Source organism: Aquila chrysaetos, chromosome 9 (genome assembly GCF_900496995.4).
Source record: "Aquila chrysaetos chrysaetos chromosome 9, bAquChr1.4, whole genome shotgun sequence".
Taxonomy (NCBI): Eukaryota; Metazoa; Chordata; class Aves; order Accipitriformes; family Accipitridae; genus Aquila; species Aquila chrysaetos.
This window is the reverse complement of record NC_044012.1, coordinates 10,709,172-10,729,591: the sequence shown is the minus strand read 5'-3', so window position 1 is coordinate 10,729,591 and position 20,420 is coordinate 10,709,172. Positions and strand designations below refer to the sequence as shown.

The 20,420-nt window shown below is 40.6% G+C and overlaps 1 protein-coding gene across 6 annotated transcripts; it reads right to left on the bottom strand.

Annotated features, from left to right (window-relative positions):
• Positions 1 to 12,722: 12,722 nt before the first annotated feature.
• PDP2 (pyruvate dehyrogenase phosphatase catalytic subunit 2) lies at positions 12,723 to 17,879 on the bottom strand. 6 transcript variants are annotated; one of them, XM_030026478.2, is made up of 3 exons: positions 17,768 to 17,821; positions 16,687 to 16,779; positions 12,723 to 14,848 (listed from the first exon to the last, which is right to left on the bottom strand). In XM_030026478.2, exon 3 carries the CDS (start codon positions 14,787 to 14,789, stop codon positions 13,188 to 13,190), a length of 1,602 nt encoding a protein of 533 aa, XP_029882338.1. In that variant the 5' UTR covers positions 14,790 to 14,848; positions 16,687 to 16,779; positions 17,768 to 17,821; the 3' UTR covers positions 12,723 to 13,187. The 6 variants fall into 6 exon arrangements, with proteins under 6 accessions (XP_029882338.1, XP_029882339.1, XP_029882335.1 ...); XM_030026479.2 differs by lacking the exon at positions 17,768 to 17,821 and adding an exon at positions 17,429 to 17,573; XM_030026475.1 differs by lacking the exon at positions 16,687 to 16,779 and having other exon boundaries at positions 17,768 to 17,879.
• Between the last annotated feature and the right edge of the window lie 2,541 nt (positions 17,880 to 20,420).

The following is a 20,420-nucleotide window of genomic DNA, read 5'->3' as shown; positions in this document are numbered from 1 at the left end:
AGAAATACTTCAGTAATTTTTAAATGAGCACAGCAAATTTATTTTTTAGGTCACCGGATGATTTTCTCTAACTTTGTTTTCCTTAATCATTCCTGGCTTACACTACCCCTAGTGTAATTAAGATCACTAATTTAATCTAAAATTGAAATAGATTTTAACAAGTCAGTTTGTGCTTTCAGCTTGGATACTACATACACAGCAAGTTAGCTGAATGTGAGCATGGTAGTTTTGAACTGTGTATGCAGGGTTTTGCTGCAGTCTCCAAGTCATCTGAGCTTCACAAACACTAAAACATCTGCTTAGATAGACTACCCATTCATACTTGCTTGTTTTTGAGAGGATAGTATTTGCTTTCATGGAGCTTGGGGGTTTTTTTTTTAGTTTTTGGAGAAGGAACAGAAAATTGTAATAAAGCACAATTTGAAGGAGGATACAGTGGTCTTTGAGCCTTAGTTTTCCTCCTTCTGACTTCTGAATGCACTAGTTACCTATTTTAATAGCTCTAATTTTGCCACAAAATGCTTTAGTCAAAGAAACATACCTACACAGCTACACTGGAAATGTCCTGTTTTAGGGAAGTGAAAGAATGATTTTTAAAATACGTGTCAAAAAACACAGGAGGAAAGACAGGCATCACTTTGAAGTTACACGTATTAACAATAGAAATGACAAGCACAAGAAAAGTATCCAAGCAAATTGTCCTCTTTTAGTGAGGAAAATTAATCCAGCAAAGTGCCAAATTACTACTATCTAGGTCCTCAGTTAGCTCAGGTACCTCTGTATTGTACTGCATGCTCTACAGCATCACTGAGACTGGTCATGTATTTAAATTGCTGATGAGAGAGCACCCCATATTTCTTTAAATCCTACAAGCTATGCAGGCTGTGCATACTGAGACTGACAATGCTTCATGTTTCTCTAAAAATAATCTGCACTGTGTAAGAAAAGGCAGCTTGTCAAGTCGCAAACACAAAACCCAACTGTAATTTCAGATACTTCGTATGTCCTTCCTGTTAGGTTTGTATGAGTGAGTCTACAAAAACATTTGCAGCTCTTTCTGTAAGTCCAGCAATCACCCTGATCACCCAAAAGACGTGAAAAAACAGCTGGGAAAATTAACTACCTGTCTTGCCATTATCACTGCTTCTTTTCTTAATGCAGTACTGTAAACACAGCAAAGTCTTCTTGGTCTTTCAGATACAAATGTTAGATGTTTTATTTCAAAAAAAGATTTGTAGTCAATACATTTTTCAAAGTTAAAAGTATCTCTTTAAATGGTCTTCTCAAAAGATCCAGTTCTTGGTATAACTAGATTAATTTTGCAGTTCTGAATATGAACAAGATGATTCCTGATGTCAAAGACATTTCATTATTCCATACTCGGGAAGAGGAAGTGGGACTTCCATAAGGCCTGTCTATGCTGTGTGACGGAGTCTGAGCTAAGAGCTGTGAACTAGCAGCAGGGGAGAGCACACTGTCAGGATTCCCAGATTTTATCTGCTCCTAAGATGATCTGATCTCAGCAAATTTTCTCACTTTTTCACCAGTTCCCTTTCTACCCTTTTTTCCTTTTTAGGTATTTACAGTATACGTAATTTCTTGGACGTTGCATATAGGGGACAGCAGGACAACCGTGACAAGGGTCTCCAAGCTGCACACTTCCGTAACAGTCACAAATGGTTAACAGCTGGTTTTCCCTGACTTTTTATTTACCAAAGCTATACAGTCTGCTGCCACTCAGAGATCCCATCCCATACCTGCATGTGTTTTATCTCACTCATATTTCACAGGCCCCTTACTTAAAGCACAATAATTTTAAATATATAAGTTATAAAGAAAATAATGTCATCAGTTTCTTCTGTAAACTGTTGGTTCTGGAGGCAACACATGGACTCACCTGGTTGCAGTACGCAGTGAAAAAGCTGAAGTTAAGATGTCCTAGGAGGACAGTAGAAAATGGTGAGGTAATGTAATTCTTAAATAGCAAATATATATATCCTAGAAAAATGGTCTACAGCTCCTCCTCAGTTACTTACTGTGTCTCAAGATTAGAGGGTCTTCACCCTGCACAGCATGCTTTGTTTCTCAGTAAGGGAAGAGGAAGTAAAGACATTAGCTAGGATACTATTTCACAATAATAAAACTAACCAACTTAGTTCGGCATCCAACCATGTTTGAAGCCTGCCAGTAAGGGAAGAATAAGGGCAAAGTCTTCATGCATGCCCCAACACCAGAGTTTCAACTTTTGGGAAGCACTGTGTGCCAGACACTTACTCAGAGCAGAACATACACACAGTTATTCACAGTGTTCCCAGAGGACATATTTCTGGGCTGATGCAGTAAGCCTTTAGTCTTCCATGAGACTAGATAGTTTAGAGGATTCATGCATTTTCCATTAGCAATCCTACTTGAGATATTGAAATAAAGTCACATATCCATAAATTTACTTCATCACTTCAGCACCAAGTGTTGATAGAGGAGACATATCTATCTCCCTCTTACATATGAGGAAGATAGGCAGAGGTTAACCAGATTTTAATTTTATGCCAGCCTCACCTGAAGAAGATAGCTCAGAATACCAGAAGATACCAGAAGTCATTTGTTTATCCCACTGTATACACTTCATTTATTTTCCTTAATATTAAACTACATTAGTTTTTTTTCTCCTTTCTCTCCTTCCAATATATGCTGCCTTGAATCTCTTTTCCAGATGGTTTCTATCACCCTTAAGAGTAATACAAAAATAGCCCATTTTTAAGTTAAAGGTTTAGAACCAATTAGCTAAGTTTTTGCTTTCATTTCATCAGCTCAAAATTTCTGTATATCTGATCACATTGTTCCAGCTAAGATCCTAATGAGCTAGAATTTCTCATTTTGGTGGCCCCTAAATTCTATTTATAGAGTCCTTTCCAACAATGAATTCATCTGTTCAGAAAACAAGGTCTGACTGTACTCAAAAATAAGTTATAATGAGCCATGTCAGCAAATACTAGATAAAGGTAGTGCTGAAAGAGGGAAATTAATACTTCAAGCTCATTTATGATTTATGAGTTCAGGGTTGAAATGGAAGTGGCACATAATAATGAGCAATGGAAATACCTCTTGTTTGGAGAGTGAGGATGAATAGAACTTTGGGCTTGAATAGGTTATTAATAGGTTATTGATCTAACCTATTTCTGCTACAAAAAAAAAGAGCAAAGTTCAAAAACGGGTCAGCAATAAACAAAAATACACTCTGTCAGCCAATAGCCAATCCTGCACGGCCATAAGAATATAGATCTGTAATCATCAGAGTCATGGGTATTGCATGTCTAAAACTGCGCCTCGTTTGCAGTTAGAATGTACACATCCAGGGGTTTCACACTCTTATTCCTTCTAAGCTTTTCAAGGAGAGGTCACTGGGCTCAGGACCGAGTCACAGGATGTTACGGCAGTGAAATCTTATGTGATCTCAGGGGAGAGCACAACACTGCATTTTCTACTCCAGGCCAGGGAATCAAAAATCCCATGGTTTTTTAGAGGTGGACATTTGCTTACTTTCTACTCTACCGGTTTCATCCACTGCTACGGCTCAGAGGATAATGATCCTATTGACCAGTGCCTCAAGTGATCTGACTTCAGAGGCAATGCCTACATCATTGGCATGTTTTGTTTTAATTCAACACCATCTTGAAAATCAGAGCCAGATTTTGACATGTTCCTAAGGAACGTGTCAGAAACATGCAATCATGCCTCTAATTAAGTTCATGGGAAAGCTCTTGAAGCAGCCAGAATTTCATCTAGTTAAGTATAGAAAACCTCTTTAGATAAAAAAAGTTTAAATGGACGCACATTCATACCTCTCTTTTCTCTCCACAGAGCATAAAAATCACATTTTTGTATCACAAAAATATATTTAAAGTAGCAAGATGCTTGTACTCATGACTGTCTAGGATACTAGCTTGCCTACAGTTCTTGCTTTTCATCTGTAGACCAAATGACGGTTTTTAGATACACATATATAAAATACATAAAGCTGCACAAATCAGTTGGTCTGGTGAATACTACAACCTGTTTCAAATGTATTTAGTAATTTTGTTACATTTTTAACTAGATATGTAGGCTCCTACAACATTTTACAGTTTTTACAAAACATATTTGCAAAATACAACTTGAGGAAAGCTGTTTGATTACAGCTAAGTTATTTGCTAGTTTTTAATAAAGAGGTACCAACAATTAAGCTGAGATCATGCTATCAATAGCTTACATAAATCAGCAATTTCCACTCAAGTAAGAAAAAAGAATTATCACTTAGCTGGATTTCATTCAGTGGTATCTCCCCAAATTCCTACATAAGCACGCTCTTACCCTACATGGAAAGAAGAGAGTGAGTATTGTGGGTGCTTCCTTTTTTCCATCAATACACATTGCCAATTAATTTATTCTCAGCTCCAGTTCCCAAGACACAAAATTTTACAAGTAACCATTCTCTTGCATGTTTGGTACCACTGCCATAATGCAAGTGCACCAGTGTCTGCAGAATAAGGACTTTAGGTACAGCTGCACGAATCCACACCTCTGAAGTTTTGAGGAAATATAAGGACAGCCAGTTTTTATTTTGCCTTTGTTAAATTTATTTATTAAATACCACATTGGCATTTTGCAATAAGAATGTAATGTAAGTGCAGGTTCACCTGTTGCTACATTTACTGGGTTGCATTCTTTCTGTTGTTCTAATTAAACATCAGAACTTTACAATTCCTAACTTCTTCAAAAATGTGTAACAAAGTAATAGAAAATTCTTACACTAAGCTGAAAAGATATCCATTACATCCATAACTGGAAAGTTTTTGAACTCTTTCAGCAACAGAAGTTTCACAGGAGATTGTTTTCATCAGCGGGATGAATAAAAGATGAGTTGGCAGGTGAATAAGGTAGAAATATTTATTACTAGCATTAACTGAAAACGACACGAGAATGCCTCCAAAAGCCTGGCAGAAAAAAAAAAAAAAAAAATTTAAAAAATTAACTCGCACTCCAGAAAAGGAAGTGAAGATAACTGAGTACGCCTACTTTTGTGTCAGGTGGTTGGAAAACCACACAGAAATTGAAGTAAAAATGAAATTGAAATCCCTTTTTCTTTTTGTAACATAGCTGTAAAAGGGCAGCAATGTCGCATTGGTTTGGGCGTTTTTACAGAGGATTCTACACTCTCACCTGCGTAATGTCACCAGAGAAACTTTCAGACTATTGACTAGTGCAATCTGTTCTACTGTAGCCAAAGATATGAAAGATACAGGGCTTACTATAAACAAAGTCATAATAAAAATAAATAAATAACCTTTTCAGCAGTGTTAGGCACATTTTTTGAAAAAGGATCAGGGTCATTAGGGAATTTACTCTCTACTAGTATCATAGTTTTAAAAATACAGCAATTATCTCTTATTCATAAACACAGCTCTGCAAATGAGAGAAAGGTCCTATGTACATGCCTTAGGAATTCACAGGGGGTATCACAGCAAAGAAAACCACTGGCGAACAGTAAGTTTCTTAATGCATAGCAATATCAGAATTAGGGATGGATGCATAGATTTTATTTGCTTTACATATGCTTCCAAACAGTAAGAGAGAACTATTTTGGTTTTTTTAAAATAATATGATACAAAATGAGGCCCAAGCCTGGAAGATTTTAATCATGACCTGATTCTTCTCTGAAAATCTAGCCAAATGACTAGATTTCACTTTTAATAGAGAGCAAGCATAGCAAAGATCTGATTAGCAAATATATCAAGTGGGTTTGAAATCAGAACCTGACCCAAGTCCATGTGTGGAGCAAGTCCGTGGAGGATCAACTCTGTAACCCAAACACCGCAGCTTTTTTCTGCCCCACTACTGCCCATCATTTTAATTTCTCAGTTGAGTTGCCAGTACTGTCTGGTTATTTTACTTTCATGGTAAGCGGTTAGAAACAGAGACTCAAACATATCTCAGGCTGAAGTTTGGGATTAAATGGAAGGTAAAGTTGGTTTATGAGGAGGATGTATTACTTTTATCTGTGATAACAAAAAGGAGAAAAACCAATTACTCTGCATCACCCAGCACTTCAGATCTTTGTTATTTGCTGTGCTGTACTGCATTGCTGTAACAGCAGCAAACAGTTGAAAAAGCTTTGCTATAGGACTGTAGGATCACTCACGTACACACCTGGCTGAAAGCATGTCCTGTCACACTAGAATTCCCTCACCTGCTGTGTGTAGAAGAAAGTCACATTGCCCTTCTCATATTGCTCTAAAAAATGCAATGTTGCCCCTTTTTCTTGAAGTAGTTGCCCAGAACAATAAATAGAAAATGAAACACCATGGAGTAATGGGAAGAGAAGAAAGAGAGAGGTGAGGGGTGGAAAGAACAGCAGCAAGAATACAGAAGAGATGCAAGTTTTGAGAAGCTGCATCCAGTACAGGCAACTATGTCCAGAAGAAAGAACTGCAGATAAAAGCAAAAAAAAAAAAAAAAAAAAAAAAAACCAAACCCCAAAAAACCCCCACAACAAACACCCCAAAACCTGCACAACTAAACAAACCTGTCCTGGTTTCAGCTGGGATAGAGTTAATTTTCTTTCTAGTAGCTGGTATAGTGTTATGTCTTGGATTCAGTACCAGAAAAATGTTGATAACACACTGATGTTTTCAGTTGTTGCTAAGTAGTGTTTAGTCTAAAGTCAAGGGCTTTTCAGCTTCTCATGCCCAGCCAGCAAGAAGGCTGGAGGGGCACAAGAATTTGGGAGGGGACACAGCCAGGACAGCTGACCCAAAGTGGCCAAAGGGGTATTCCAGACCATGTGACGTCATGCCCAGTATATAAACTGGGGGAGTTGGCCTGGGGGGAGATCACTGCTTGGGAACGAACTGGGCGTGAGTCAACAGGTGGTGAGCAATTGCATTGTGCATCACTTGTTTTGTATATTCTAATCCTTTTATTATTATTGTCATTTTATTATTATAATTATCATTATTACTTTCTTCCTTTCTGTTCTATTAAACTGTTCTTATCTCAGCCCACAAGTTTTACCTTTTTCCTCCTGATTCTCTCCCCATCCCACTGGGTGGGGGGGAAGTGAGTGAGCAGCTGCATGGTGCTTAGTTGCTGGCTGAGGTTAAACCACGACAAAACCAAACACTGATTTATTTCTCAGTCCCTCATCTTACTCAAGGATCACAGCTGACAGAGGTTGAACCACCTCTGTGAACACCTAGACTGAAAGTAGATCCCCATCTCCTCACAGCAGCAAGCTCCTCCGGGAGCATTTCAATGTCATTTCCAGACTAGAAGTTTGTCCAAACAAAAACAATTTAACCTAAGCCATAGTGTAGCCATGGAGCAGCTGTGGCCACCTGCAGCTTCTGAGCTGCACAACAGCAGGAGCTAGACAGCCAGGTAATGGTTGAGCAAAGACTTCCTCAGCTTAGGAAGCATCTTTTCTTCTTGTGCAATTGAAGACTCTTCAGGAAACTCAGACAGGTGCCCCTTGGCTTCACTTTCGTGTTCTTGTACCTAGCAGTGCCAGGACAAGGAGACTGTTTTCCACACAGCTTAACCGCTTTAGGGTACTCGGGCCATTAAAACCTGGTTTTGGCAAAGAATTAATCAAACTCTTGCTCAGATTACCCAGTTCATAAGCTGGGAGTGCTAATAAATCACATAGAATTTTTAAGATGTGTGTAGGTAATTGGTGGGGAGTTTTTCTCCTTTTTCCAACAGCACCTGAAATTTATGTTACGAACACATATGTAACAGCGAGAGAGACTTAATTCGTAACACAGCTCTCCTTTTGCAAAGCTCAGATGACATCTTCTGGCCAACCTCGGTTCTGCAGGTACGAAATCAAAGATCTATTCCGTAAAGCACTGAAATTAAAATCCTTTTTGTTAAGAAAAACACCACAGAACTGTGGAGCATGAATTAATGATGTAAGAGCCACCTCAAAGCAACAAAGACCATTTCAGAGAGCATGAAGCAAAGCACACTGAACAAAAATAGAAAAGAGCATGTCAAATGCTCCACCATCGGAGCTCCGAACCCCCCTGAGCTGACAGTAAGCTGCTGGTTTCTGATGCACTTCAGTAGTAGGCTGCAGCCAGGAAGAACTGTTTCCACTGCTAGCATCTTTTGGCTGATTTGAGAGAAGTACGACGTCAGAGTCTGAACCAACCCACTCTAGAACAAGTCCTTATAGGATTGGCTCCAAAATTTCAGCAGGGAGGCACGAGAAGCATGCTTTATGATCAACTTATCTGCTGCCTAGGGTGCCAGTACCCTTTTAAGCATTGCTCGTTGACCACATTGTTCCCCTCTCCGTTATTTCTAATCCGAAAAAGCTCACCAGAAGGCAAAAAAAGTACTTTTTTTCTCTTTAAGAAAAATGTCCAGTTGAGTTTGCTTAACCCAAACAGAAACCATAATTATGCTTCCTTTCCACAACTGCTTGGCTCCCAGTCATCTTTTTTCCCTCAAGTTGTTAAAGAGCTTCAGTGAAAGCATTCTGAGAGCCTCTGATAGCACAGGCTCAAAGAAGCCAGACTCGAGTAGACACCCCACCGCCTGTTAGCATGGTGCTGTAGTGCAGGCCAATGGGCCACAAAGTCTCTGAGCAGCAATTAACTAGTGCAATAAGAAATAAGACTAACTCTTACCTGACTGACAACTGCAGAGATCCAACAGTAGCAGTTTGACCTGGTTCTTCAGGATAAAGACAAAGATTTAGTAAAATTTCAAGTGTTTTATTTGACAATACTACTTCTTTGAAGGTTAACCTCTCTGCAACAGATATAAAGAAGGAAAAACTTTTTTGTTTCCATGTCACACCAAGAGAAACACATGCCTTGGATTTTTACTCTTCTACTTTCTACTGAAGTATTAAGCCTGTGGTAGTACAGAGCACACACCACCAGCACAACCAATTGATACCTGACAAAAGCACAAGGTGTGCACAGTTCTCCTTTTAGTTCTCAGTACAATTATAGCTCTGAACAGAGAACCTCTGTTCGACTAAAACAATACCAAAAACCTCTTCCTCAAAGTTTAGACAAAAATCTTCTTTTGGAAGAAAAAAAGAAAATTGTCCCAAATAATTTTCTTTTCTCTTTATCCCCCCCCCCCCCCCCCCCCAAAAAAAAAGACAAACACTTGGAATTAATGGAAATAAAATTAAGCCTCAAATACTAAGTACATTAACATTTGCCTTGCTACTGGTCTGTTGTAATTCAAGAATTTAATCAATGTTTCTATAGATATTGTATTTGTAGGGATTTTTGCATTACTTTTAAGACAATTACAACACATACTTGATGTGAATGTTACAATGATGTTTTAACTGCTGATGAACACATATGTGCATGTAAGCCTATCAAAGTTACAATATTTTTATGTAGATTGTCAAATTAACTAAAGCACAATTTGGATATTTTGGCCAGTGAACTCGTGCTCCCTCTGCTGACTGGTTAATTTAGTGGAACCTCTAGTATCAAGATGTCCTTACTTTTATGTATTAACAATTATTTCCATTGAGGGAAAACCACAGAGCTACAAACACTCCAGCAAACTCACAATGCCTACTCAAACTATTTACTTTTACCCCAGCTTGAACATTTACGCTCTCTGACCTGGAATCTGGCATCTTTTCATAGGAGCATTCAGCAGAAAGAATGCCAGATTCCAGTACAGCAACCAAAACATTGTCTTTCATCCATTTAACAGAAATTAGTTTTAAGTGCGAAATGAATATTTTTACTTACAAAAACAGTAATCCCCCTCACTATTTACAAATAAGTTACCAAAAAAAAAAAACCCAAACGCCCACCCCCCCCCCCCCCCCCCCCAAAACTCCAAATACATTACGGAGGCCTGAATACTTAAATATAAATAAGCATCATCATTTCAACCCAAGTTGTATTTCAACCAAAGGTTTAAGTTTTAGGGAAGAAAATCATATTTTTTCTAGTATTTACATCAGTGCTTAGCCTCAGATGTTTTACTTAAGAGTCATAATGACCATAATACCACATTTTGAGACACAGAATTTGAGTGACTGTGGTTTTGACTATTGCTTCTCTGGACTGCTATGGAAATAAATAAAACAAATGCCAAGCAGAACTATCATCTAACCTAAACCAAACAGACTGCCTGCAGAGATGTTTGTTCCAACATATTTTCAATATTGCAGGACTTGTGTCTAAATGTGCTATCAAATCTTCATGTCATTGTGCTTGCAGGAGCAGATAAATGCATTTAGTTCCTTCATTTAAACATTGTTGATTCTCCCTCCAAGTCACAAAATACTGCTTTCATTAATGTCCATTAGCTGTGTTTGCAGTTAGAGACGAAAATGTCTATGATCCAATTCAAACAGGTAGAATCATTATTTTCCTTATCACAAGTATAGGTAGGTTGCTTTCATTGGCCTGCAACAAATTCCAGGGAGTATGCAGTTAAATCCCTGATCTGCATTTAAAAAGAAAAAAAAATAAAACAAACACACACCCCACCCCACCCCCAAACCCCCTCTAACTAGTTGTTTAATGTTATCCTTTTCCACTGTAGGATAATTATAGCATTGCACATCAAACTGAGCAAAACTAACATGAAATTAGAAATAGTACCTTCCTTACTTTCAGACATGTTCCCCAACACAATCATTACCAATTTGCAGTTGCAGTTACAACAACCCATGTACAATAACATATCCAGGAGTAATACTTATGATGACATAGTGCTACAATGACTCTTTCAAAAGACAACCTAGATTTCACCACTGGGTGGTGAAAAGAACAAAACAGCCTATTTTTATTTTATGACTATATACTAGCTGGTTTGCTACATTACTTTTGCAGTTGCAGGTTTGTTCTACATCAAAAGTTTTCCAGATTATCTTCATTAAAAATGTATCACTTCGTATCAGCTCTAATATGGTTTAGCCCCTTTGTCCCTCTAGCTACACTGTTAAGTAATGTCTCTATTGAGAGGTAGTCTAGAAATGCATTCTTTTACTGCTTTATGTCTAAATTTCAAGCAATGAAGCATGTAACTAATCACACAGAAGGATTTGTAAGAGCGAACAGAAACAGCCCACTTAAAGCCAAAAGGGTTCAGGAATGCTGCTGAAGAGCTCTCCCCTCCTCACTCAAGTTGCCTTGTAGGTAGACCAGACCCCTCCCAAGGTTAACACAGGGCCTGACCTTCACTGCCTTTTTTCTGGCAGATGAAATCTCAGTCTCCGCAGTACCAGCCTCAAGGATGAAGGCAGACTTTAAAGTAAGTTGGACCCAAGCAATGAGAATTTCAACAACCTCTGTAACACCTTGCACGTACCTAAAGTCTTCCTGCAGCCCGTCACCAAGATCTAAGCGTGAGATTTGAGGCAATCCTGTTTTGTAGATATCAACGGGAATAGACCTACTCATTTTATTTGAAAAATAGGGCTACCTGCCTCCAGGTTGAACTGCTGTATGTACTCCAAAATGTGCTAGGTGAAGAAAACTTAAGAGTAAATTAGTTTTCCAGAACAGAGGTTTTCTAAGGATGCCTTCAGTGATTGCAATTGTAGCACTGAATTACAGGTCAATCCTGAATAGTCAAAAGCATGAATATTTTTTAAACAGTTTTAGTTTCCTTCTAATCAATCTTCAAAACAGATTATTTAAATGCCTGAAAAAGCACTGAGAATTTTCATCTGGAGGAAAAGTATACAACAAGCCCCAAACCCACAACTGCTGCCAGTTTATGCCCCAAGATCTCATCTACTTAAGATCTTGAGAAAAAATTAAGCACTTTTTCATCTGCTAAACTGCAGAAGGATAACACTTTTATTTTAAGTGAAATTCAGGAAAAAAAAAAAGCAGCAATATTTTTATTTGCTCTGCTGCACTCATACGAGTTCTTACTCAGTAGCAACAGCAGTAAACAGTCCTATATTCCCAGTATGCACATTCTTGTGGGCAACAGTTACTGCTGTGCATAAACAAGGAAAAGAGTCACTAGAGAACAGCATATGTGAAATTTAAGAAAATACAGCTAATTTGCAAGCTTGGATTGGCACTCTAGAAAGCACAGAATAAAATAAACCCCTTGTAAAATACACAAAAGCATACGTTTAGAGATTAGAACATACATTCATTAGAGAAAATAACTCTGCACCTATAAGGAAAAGCTGGTATCCAAAGGCAAGAATAAGAGTAAAATAAAGATTAAACATATTTTGGTGAAATATCAGCACTGTTATTTCGCTCTTCTAAGTTAAATCTGAAAAGAAAGGTGCTCTCTCTTTTGCTGTATCTACATTTAGATGGATTTTTGAACTTCTGGATCTGTCAAACTTCATTTAAACTACAATTGGTGGATTTGATGCACAGCACTTCACAGATCAATACTTAATAAAAGGGTATATTCTTTAAGCAAGTTAAACACCTAAATGCTTAAGTCTCATACTGTTAATTCCTAAACAGGGAATCGTGAAGTCCCTCACATGTGTTTGAGCTGTAAGTTGTCACACAAATCCACAGAGTTAAGAGAATACGCATTCACACTTCAAAATAGTTGCGGAAGAAAATATGATTTTGTTTCCTAACTTACAAAAAAGAATTGGGAAAAAAAATGTCTGACAATCCCAGGGCTCTTTGAACAGCCTTCTTTAGTGTTGTCTTTGCATATACAAGGCAATTTATTAAAGTATCTGACACTGTTACACCAAATAAAGGTTTGGTAGTTTGTTTATTTATTTAATTCAGTTACAGTGCTTCAATAGGATGCTACTCAGTTTGCACAAGAGCATAAACTTTCTTACACTCCATGCAGCTACAGGTATTATCCATCTCTATTAAATTGTACCAGTCTCAGTGAAATTTGTCTCATTTGTTCATTTGGAAAGTTTTACCAGCGGTTCCCGTGGAATCAGAACTGGGTCAGCAATCTTCAGTTCAATTACATTTCAGTAAGCTTTTATCAAAACATGTTTCTTCAGTGTGTACAGACCTGGAAACCCAGGGAACTTGCACCAAACTCACTTCTAGAAAGTTATTTTCGAGACTAGTAAGTAACAAAAAGATTTAGGAAGTTCCAGACCATAACACTGGTAGCAGCTTGACTATCAGAGAAAAACAATAATGGTTTCAGTATCAAAGTTGGCTAGTGGTATAGAACAGCAGCAGTTCAAGTCTCTATTCATTGTTTCTGTAGTAATTTTCAATTGTTTCTGAATTAAAATACACCACAGTAACAGTGATATCATCTCTGTACATTCTTGCAAGGTCTTCAGGCAGTGTTAGCATTGCAGCAAGTTTTTCTTGGTCCACCTCCCCATACTCATTACTTCCAATTGCATGCCTTATTAAATGAGTAGCTATATTCTGGTCAAGTGAGGCAATGCCTCTGTTTTTCCTCTGAAGTAACAAGCTGTGCATATAACCCAAATTAACTGGTTTCTCAAAAGCCAGTTGTGGTTTCTGCACATTAAGCTCTGTAAGGTGCCCAGCAACAAGTTTTACAACCTTCTCATTACTTAGCATCTCCCATAGTCCATCCGAAGCAATAACTAGAAACTTATCCTTGCTTCTTAATTTGTGGTATGTGACTTCAGGCTCTGCAGTTAAATAAGGGGGTGTATGGTAGTTTGGAGGAACGTACTGATAAATATTTAAAGACTCAACATCACAGCTATTCTCGAGAACACTGTGTTGCAATTCTTTACTCCATTTTAATTGCACGTCTCCAAAAGCTCTGGAGGGCATGAGAATCCCCAGTAATCTGTCATTCACAAATAGGGTTTTCTCCTCAGATCTAGGATGTTCTCTCTTCAGTCTTCTAATTTCAAATTCATCAAAGGCATTGTGGTCTCGGGTCAGAGGGAGGGTAGACCACGTTCCGTCTTCTTCATGAACACCTAAAATTGCTCTGCAATCACCAGTATTTGCAACATGTAAGTGAACACCGTCAATGTGAGCTACACAGGCTGTTGCACCAGAAAAAGCTACTTGAAGGGCAATATTCCTCATCAATTCATTTTCCTGGGGAGCCTGAACTTCCAGTGATATATCCGAGTCTAACCGTTTGAATGCACATATCATGGCTTCTTCTAAACTAAATCCTGGCTCAGTGTCTAGGTCCAGTAAATGTTGCCAGTAAACCCGGAGGTTTTCAAAATATTGTGAAGTTATTTCTCGATACTCTACATCATTTGGATGCTTGTGCCACTGCAGAATAGGCAGAACTGGTTTCATGCAGTCCACAGCAAGCTCGATCTCTTCCAAGGTTTGCCGAGACATGAGAGAAACTGCTATATAATGAAGCAGTCTCTCACTTACTGCTTGAGCACACGCAGAACCTGCATGGCCATCAAAGACTCCAAACATCATCCCGTTGGTCTGCAAGCACGTGGCTGCACTTCTGCGGTCTTCGATAGGGGTGTTGGATGCCAACTGGTTACTTTCAAACTTCAACACAGAATTTGCATTTTTACCATTCAAATCCAGTATTTTATGGGATAATTCACCTGCTCTGAGTATATCATTGATTTGTGATGGAGACAACTGGAAAGAGAAATGTTCTTCTTCGGTGGAAGTGTGTCGGAATGCTTTTTTTAAGGAGAAAGTATTGTCTAAGCTGCAGCTCCCAGCAGGGTAGAGACGTGTTTTGGAGAAAACAAGCTTCCATTTTATCTTGTTTCTATTTGGGATACAGATGGAGTACAAACGTCCTTTTCCTTGTAAAACAATGCTGTTTCTTGCTGAGCTTAAGATCCAGGATGATACAGTTCTTGACATTATAAGTCACTCCACAAATAGAAGCACCTTCCTTCAGTAACACAGAATGTCCTTACAGCCTGGAATATAAGAATAGGAAAGGTATAAAACTTAGAAGGTTCACAAGAAGCTTTCTATATAGCAATACAAAAGTAAGTCTAGAGCTCACAGAAATATTCAGAACTTTTTTCTAAAAAAGACCACTACAGATAGAGGCATCTTAAAAGTGATATAATTTCCATCACTGAATTATAACCTTAGGATATGACTGCCCCTCTCCAGCTAACTCATCAGAAAAGCTACTTTTTCTTTTCCAGGCATGTTTTTCCTCATTGTGGCAAGGCTAAGAAGAAATTCCAACATTACAAGAAATGTAATTGTAAACTGTATGGTGAAAAGCCTTGTCTAACGTGACACAGAACAAACAGATCCAACAAGTTAGAAAACAGGAACTTAAGTGACAGTTAATGTGCAACTTTTAAAAAGCCTGCTAGAGTACAACTCTCTTAATACACTCTAAATAACAAAACCAAGAGAAAATCAGTACTCAAACCCTCCAGAAAAACTGAAAGATGTGACAAATTAATGATATATATGAATCGCCACGATCCTCACATCTAGAACAAGCTAGTCTACCTTTCCAATTCTGTTCCAGCTTGTAAGCTCGACTGTTCTTTTGGTTTTTTTTTTTTACCTTCAAGGTCTTAACCAACCTTCCCACAGGTAGGATTTTTTGCGCCACTGAAGGCAGATTCAACTGCTGGTTAATTAATGCATTTATCACAGCATTGTGCATTTTGATGCAGTGAAAGTTATAGCACAGTTACACTGACAGCTTTTACAGGTTTACAATTTGGATTGTTCATTTGGAGTGCAATTAGAACAAGCAGCTTGTGAAGAGCTCTGCTGTCAACAGCACTAAAACCTAGTGCACCTGAACAGCTGAAATTGTTCACTTGCCACGGGGGAGGTCCATCATATTGTCTCCTACTTTAAATAAGCAATTTCGCACAGCTTGAGTACCTAAGTACAACCAGATGCTTACTCCACAATAGAATTTTGCCCCATGGATTTCAAAAGGTAAATGGAGAGCAGCACTGCAAGTACAATTACTCCCAAAAGATCATGCTAGCAGCCAGTTAGAACAATACAGTTTTCTGTGAGCTCTGAACCACTTTCAGGCGGCCTGTAGCACCATGTGCTCTAGGTCTCAGGCCAAAGATGCTACATACTACTGCAATATTGTTTTTTTTAGCGGGGCACTTCATGAGAAATAACAAGAAGCCAGCCCAGCCAGTTGCATGAAAATGTTTCTAAGAAATCAGCAGGAGCTAAAAACAAATTTGAACTATTCTAAACAAAAGGCCTACTGATACAACCCAAGGACTTTACTGAAATCCCATTTCGAAAGTGTCACAAAACAATTCTGAAGTGTACCACAGAAACACTGTTGGCTTAACAACAGAAAAGAGTAGACAAGCCATTCTAACAAGGACCCCACTGCTATAATTCTGGGGACCCTATGAGGACAGGCAAAGACACAGCATAATTTTACTACTGATGTCAGGAGAGCAGATGGAAAAGGCAATGCCAGTTCATTGCTCAAGGCTCGCCTGCAGTCTCCTGGGACACTGGCAACTCTCAACAAAACTGACACTTTTTGTTGTACCGCAGAGGGAACACAACCAAAATAAAGCTAATAGGAAGACAGCTGACTAACTCCAGCATCAGCTAAACCCAAAAAGCACCAACAGTGCAAGACAAGCCTTTGTGCTTCTTAACCTTTCCCAGGCTGTTCCCCATCCTTTTTTTCTTCTTTCTCTTCCCACCCTTCTGAGCCACATAAGATTGAAACAATGACAACTTTCATGTTCTTCACTCAAAAAGCCGATATAAACAGCGTTTCAAACAAACTTACCCTGTTCACATCAGCTGGCTGACAGACACAGCAAGGTGGTGTTTTTTTTCCCTAGAAGCAGAGTTGCCTAATACCATTTAGACATGTGTTTGCCTAAGGTCAGGTAGTATCGATCAGTCCTGGAGCACATTTCTGAACCATCCCTACTCACTGCCCATAACTACAATTTTCACATCCTCAGGTTCCTACCCAGTCGCACTGTGCAGACTTCGCTGCTTCTGCCCAGGACACCCACCTGCATCCATTAGCCACCTCAGCACAAGCCACGTTAAAACACGGTAGCAGTGCTAATAAAAGCGATGTGGTAAAGACCATTATGTAAGAGCCAATTACATAAACCTTACCCTCCCCGCCTGGCACACCTACCACTTCACACCAAACAGGGCACTTCCTCACCAGCTGAATTCGTGTAATCACCGAAACCCAGACTGCCCCCGCGGCACAGCCCGCTCGCTGCCGGCAAGTCGGGGTGCGCACTGGGGGCTCACGGAAGAGGAACGCCCGCTTTTTCCAACAGAATAACAGATATCCATTACATTCAGTTTTACAGTCCCCCCCCCCCCCCCCCATATTCCCCTCACGCGCTCTCCCGACACTGCCCACACGCATCAACCCCCACCCCACCACCCCCCCAGCTCCTCCCCTCCCCGGCCCCTACCCCACACCACCCCCCACTGACCCCACACCCCGCCCCGCATACCCCACCGCGCACAGACCCTGCCCCTCACACACCCCCGCCGACCTTTCCCCGCGGAGCCGCCCCGCGGCCTTTCTGCCCCCGCAGCTCCCTCCTCCCGCTGCCGTGAGGGCTGCCTCGTCAAGTCAGGCCCGGCTCCCCTCCCTCTGCCCCGCGACATCGCCCCCTGCCCGGCTCAGCCGGTGCCACGGCGGAAGGGCGGGCGGAAGGGCGGGCGGGAGGCCCGCCGCCGCCCAGGCGAGCCCCCGCGGCCGGCGCTCCCCCGCAGGCGGCAGCCGAAGCGCCCCTCGCGGCGGCGGCGCCTTCTTCCCGCCTCCCCCGCCCCGCTCAGGCGGCTGCTCGCCCCCCCCCCCAACCCCGCGCGGCGCCCCCGGGCGCACCCACCGGCCGCAGCAGCCGCTACGCGACCCCCGCCGCCTGCAGGTTCCGGGCTGGCCGGCGCGGCGCGGGCGGTGGGAGCTGACTGACAGCCCCGCCGCCCAACCCGCGCCTCCGACGCCAGAGCCGCCCTGGGCGCCCCGCCCCGAGTAACTGCCGCGGCGGGGGGCGGCGCGCGGGTTCCTGTCAGGACACGGCGGGACGGATGAAGCGCGTGGAGCCGAGCCCGGCCTCCCTCCCGCCCCCGCGCCATGTTCTCCTCAGCGCTTGCCTCGGCCCGCGGCAGCTCCTCCGCCGGCAAGCTCGGGCGCAGCCGCGGAGGGGCGAGGTAAAGCTCGCTCCGGAGCTGCCGCCAGGCCCAGGGGTGAGGAGAGATCCCCGGGGGCGGGGATCCGGAGCCTCCCGTCACCTCAGCTACCCCGCGCTCGGTCGATGGAGCCGTGCCCTTGGCTGCCTCACAGCGCCGATGAGGTGCTGAGGGCGGGCCAGGCGACCTCGGCCCTGCGCTTCTCGGTTTCCTGCGTATTTTTAAGCAGGATAATAACGTGAGCAGCAAAAGCAAGCGGATGAGATGTGTTAGGGAAAAAAGCATCAGCAAGATTTTTTTGTTTCCCCATTAATAAAGTTCAAAAAACGTTATTCTCTTGAGGGAGGGTCCTTAGGATATTTGTTTGGTTTGCGCCTTTTTAAATACAATTCTACACTCTTCTGTGCTGAGGCCACCAGCTGATGAGGCTCAAAGTCCCAAAGCCCGTTTGAAAATGATAGGCCATATAAATTATGGAGAACAAAAATTAAAGGCTCATTTTGCTGGCTCCCCATTTTTTTTTTTGTTTCATATGTCTGCTTGTTTTGGTTAAAATTTTTACTGAGTGGTTTTATACCACGTAACAAGACAAGAAATGGGCCCAAAACGCATGGTGGTTAATAAGTAGTTACTGCATATTATGGATTGGTTACTAAGTACTCCTTGCTTTAACCTGTAATAGTGATTTTGCAAAAACCGAGTTCACACGTCACAAGAGGCTTTGATATTACCAGTGTATTTTTTTATTCTCCTGGCTTCTTATACTGAAGCATTTTTTCATTTAAATAATGTGTTGCAGGTATCATAGATGAGATAAATGTGTTCCCAGGTTATCTGAAGTGGAAGGATGTGCAATCATCTTCGTGAGTCTGAGCTTTCATTTGTTTCTTGTTTTACTAATACAACGAAACATAGTTTCATGTCAAACGGAAGAGCAAGAAATAAAAATAGAAGGTCACCTTAAAGAAAAATTTCAGGACAATATTTTAGCACACATGAAAAAATTATCTTAAGTTTGACATAATTATTTTATTTGTCTGACAAATATGCTGAACTGAAAGAGGTCACCCACAGCAGGCCTTACCTGCATCTCTCTGCTTTGCTCCACTGCTCAGGTATACTAACAGTATTTTCTGGGTCTCAAGGCACTCTTCATTCTGACCTACCAATTTTTTTCAGCTTCAGTACTATTTACAGCAGTGATAAAACCTCATACAGCAGCCTGAAAGCTAACTTGACTGCTCTGAGTCTCCTGTGTTCCTAGCATGTTTAAATGGTTCTCTTCAGCTGAAAGCTATTACTTATTGCTCACATGTTCATACAGTAATAGTGATTTAGAAAATGTGGAAATGAAGGTGAAACAATTAAAAGTCCTGCAGAAGATGGTGTTGCTTTCATTCCATATTTTCTAAGCACGAGAAGGAATACCATATTGAAGGCTTCGAAGAAACTTAATGGTTTTCAGTGTTAATATCCAGTACTTGACAGGACTGGATATTAAGTTGAATTGAGATTTAGATTCTGCTTTGCAGTGTTTGGTTATGCTGATGAACCAGAGTGATATACAATTAAAGTTAAAAAAACTAGAAATGCTACTCTTTGATATGATTTGAGGAAAGAAACAGTATTGCTCAGGCTTGCAGTATTTTTGCCTTCAGGATTATCTAATTAAAATGGCAAATTTCTGTGGCAACAGTGGCTTGGTTGCCATAGTGCTCCATCTTGTTAATTTGCATTGAAAAAATTATAACTCAGATTTCTTTAAATAAAACTAAGATTTTTTTTTTTTTTTTTTTACTTCCCTGTTTAGAAGTGAGCCAAAGTTCAGTATCAAATGTCTTGTGCCAGGAAAAACTTCTTACCAGTATTTAAAAGCAAATGAGTCTAATTCCAGGGGCATTGTATTAAGGTGCAGTGATAGGTTAAAATGTAGCAAATGCTGTATTTAGATTTTTTCAGGGTATAATTTTATCTGTTGACTTGTACAGTCAGCAGCTCTGATTTTCTTTGCAAATACATTTTTGTGCTCATTTTTATGTTGCTTGTTTAGGCCATGGTCCAGCTCCTATGAAAGTCAATGACAGCTTCAGCAGACTTCAGTAGGTTTCAGATAAAGTGAAATCTTTATTTGAGCCTAAAAGGTCCGTTTGAGAAAGGCCATTGGATGAAACAGGTTGCAAGGAGGCCGCTCAAGCACATGGCATCTTTACTTCTGACCTGAAATTACTACCTCAGGATTTGCTAAGCAGACAAATCCTGCCAGGTATTTGAGACAGGAGTACCTCACTTAAGTTAGTTCAGCCAACTTATATGTTTGTATGAATGGAGAAGTGTGAGACTATGAAAAAGACT